Source organism: Littorina saxatilis, unplaced genomic scaffold (genome assembly GCF_037325665.1).
Source record: "Littorina saxatilis isolate snail1 unplaced genomic scaffold, US_GU_Lsax_2.0 scaffold_623, whole genome shotgun sequence".
NCBI lineage: Eukaryota > Metazoa > Mollusca > Gastropoda > Littorinimorpha > Littorinidae > Littorina > Littorina saxatilis.
The window spans coordinates 52,501-55,566 of NW_027126293.1; the positions used below are offsets into that span (position 1 = coordinate 52,501).

General features: G+C 45.1%; 1 protein-coding gene across 1 annotated transcript in view; it reads left to right on the forward strand.

Moving 5' to 3' along the window:
- The window catches only part of LOC138954757 (major facilitator superfamily domain-containing protein 6-like), a 4,448-nt gene extending 1,828 nt beyond the window's left edge, over nt 1-2,620 (forward strand). The window contains exons 2-4 of the mRNA XM_070326528.1: nt 58-322; nt 1,058-1,240; nt 1,969-2,620. Coding sequence (XP_070182629.1) covers nt 58-322; nt 1,058-1,240; nt 1,969-2,033 — 513 coding nt within the window. The 3' untranslated portion in view covers nt 2,034-2,620. The remainder of the gene's footprint in view (nt 1-57; nt 323-1,057; nt 1,241-1,968) is intronic.
- The last annotated feature ends 446 nt before the right edge of the window (nt 2,621-3,066 follow it).

Below are 3,066 nucleotides of genomic sequence, written 5' to 3' on the forward strand. Positions count from 1 at the left end.
CAGTATGCATTATTGCCATGATTAATAATTTACTTTCGCATTTTCATTCCCTCCAAGATCCCCTTTTTCTTCATCTCCGGATCGTTCATCAACCGTTTCGGGACAATCGCCTGCCTGAGCTGTACCCTGCTCGTTCTTAGCGCTCGCTTCATGGCCTATTCGTTGCTTAGCAACGCCTGGCACGTGCTGTTTATTGAGTGGGTGCACGGCCTGACCTTTGGGGTCACGTGGTCTGCTGTGACCACACACGCCAGTTCCATCTCCCCGCCAGGTCTGACCGCAACCACGCAGGGACTGGTCAGCGGTCTCAACTTCGGCATTGGTCAGTACACACACATGAAAATTATGAACTAGTGGTAACTTCTCGAAATCTCCGAAGTTATTATATGGTGTGCCTTGATTGCTTTGAATATATCTTGTGTGTGTTTTTTTTAAACTTTTTTTTCTCAATAGGACCCGATATTAAAATGAAGACCTGAAAACATTGAAGCCTTAACAAAATAAAGTAGGACAAAATCAAGTCGTGTAAAGAATCAATTGAAACAAGAGTTGCTAACTTTGTGAAGGAATCGTCTGTCGTTGCTAGTATTTTGTTGTTGTTTTTGTTCTAAGTGGTGGTGGTATTGTGTGTGTGTGTGTGTGTGGGTGTGTGTGTGTGTGTGTGGGTGGGTGGGTGGGTGAACTGTGTGTGCGTGCGTGCATGTGTGTGTGTGCGTGTGCGCATGTACATGTGTGTGTGTGTGTGTGTGTGTGTGTGTGCGTGTGTGTGTGTGTGTGTGTGTCTGTATGTGTGTGTCTGTGTGTGTGGGTGGGTGTATGTGCGTGGTTGCGTGTCAGTGTGCGCGCGCGTGTGTGTTGGTGGGTGTATGTGAAAGTGTGTGTGTGTGTGTGTGTGTGTGTGTGTGTGTGTGTGTGTGTGTGTGTGTGTGTGTGTGTGTGTGTGTGCACGCGCGCGCATTTGCGCTTCTATCTGCATGCGTGCTGAAGTGTCTGTGTGTCCGCCTGTCTGTTCGTTTGTTAACATGTCATAACCCTTGCAATTGCGGACCCGCTTCAGGTAAAGGACTGGGCAGCCTGTTGACCGGAGCTCTCTTCAGTAAGATCGGAGCCAGGTGGACATTCCGAGCACTGTCCATCACCTGTGTCTGTCTGGGCATCGTCCACGTCACGCTGCACAGGTGTGTGTTTCACGGCAAGGCCTTGCTCATGCCAGACGGAAAGGACAAGGCATACACAACAGGTTAGTACTTTTCACGATTTGGTCTCGTGTTCGTTTGGTTTGTTCAGATGGGAAGCAACACTTCTGTTGTATTGTGTAGTACGTCACTGTTTTGGAAGGTTGCTTGCCCTTGTACTAGAAAAAACACGGCGAAGTAAACGTGCGTCGAAACTTCTTCTTCTTCTTCTTTTTCTTTGGTCATGGGCTGAAACTCCAACGTTCACTCGTGTTTTTGCACGAGTGGATGTTTACGTGTATGACCGTTTTTAAACGCCATTCAGGCATCCATACGCCGACTCCGGGGGGAGCATGCTGGGTATTTTCGTGTTTCTATAACCCACCGAACTATGACATGGATTACAGGATCGTTTCCGTGTGCACTTGTGGTCTTGTGCTTGCGTGTACACACGAGGGGCACTATCAGGACCTGGGAGTTTGGACAAATCTCCACCCTGAACCCACCAGGCGGCCGCGGCCGGGATTCGAACTCACGACCTTCCGATTAGGAGGCTGATGTCTTATCCACTAGGCCACCGCGCCCGTCGTGCGTCGAAACAAGAACCCGATCGATGGACAGAAATTAAATAGTGTATGTTTGTGGGCTTCGTGCATCGTTACATGAAGCAACAGATAACAATATCCACAAAATGTGTTAGCGCACAAAAAAATATAAAGCATCCTAAACTTTGATGGGTTGGTGCAAGTTGTATTCTGGTGTGAGAAAAATGACAGAGTGCACTGTGTTTCAGGTGCGACGGACAAAGAACAGCAAGCCCAGAACAAGTCTCTCCTGATTCCTGACATAAACTGCTGAAGGCGGGATACACAGCTTCACTTCAAGAATAACAGAACTAAAACGAACCCAAGGAATAGTTGTTCTCATCAAGAGTCACATGTGTACACATATACAGAGTTGCATGAAACACGCATGTCTTTGGAAAATGTATTACTGATTTGAATTTTTGAATTTCTGAAGATGAACTTGTTGGTTTAAACACAATTTTATTCAAAATACATGACATGAAACAATTGACAAAAATGCAGCTAGGACACGAACTCAAGCAGATGCTTATTTGACGTGACCATAACAATGCTAAGTTACACAAGTTTTCATGATGGTGGACAACATAATTATTAACCAGAAGAACAAAATGTAGGAGGGGGGTATGGGGAACTTAATCAAAACAGGAGGATTTACAGAGAAAAAAATGTAATGAAATAGAAAAAGAAAAGAAAAAAAAATACAGAAAAAAATAAGGTGAGACTATGAATGAAGCGCGTGGGACGAAAACATCGATGCTGAGACATGCAATAAGTAAGTTCAGATAAATGTACATTTTCATGGAGAGGGCAGCATAGTTAGTTACGAATGTATGGAAGAAAACAACCACACACACACAAAAAAAACAAGTCGCGTAAGGCGAAAATACAACATTTAGTCAAGTAGCTGTCGAACTCACAGAATGAAACTGAACGCAATGCAACGCAGCAAGACCGTATACTCGTAGCATCGTCAGTCCACAGCTCGATGCATTGGCAGTGAAATTGACAAGAAGAGCGGGGTAGTAGTTGCGCTGAGAAGGATAGCACGCTTTTCTTTATCTGTATTCTTTTTAACCTTCTGAGCGTGTTTTTAAAGGCACAGTAAGCCTCCCGTAAACCATCACAGAGCTCCCCGAGCGTCTAAATACAGTACCAGCATACTTCCATTTGAACGCTCACCGAACGGGAACATCCTGGCTGCTTTCTGTCGAGCGTGAGACATTTTCAAAGAATTTATTTTCGTAGACTTGTTCCGTTAACAACAACGGCGCCTCGTTTTTGCGCTAGACCTAACTTTTAAAATC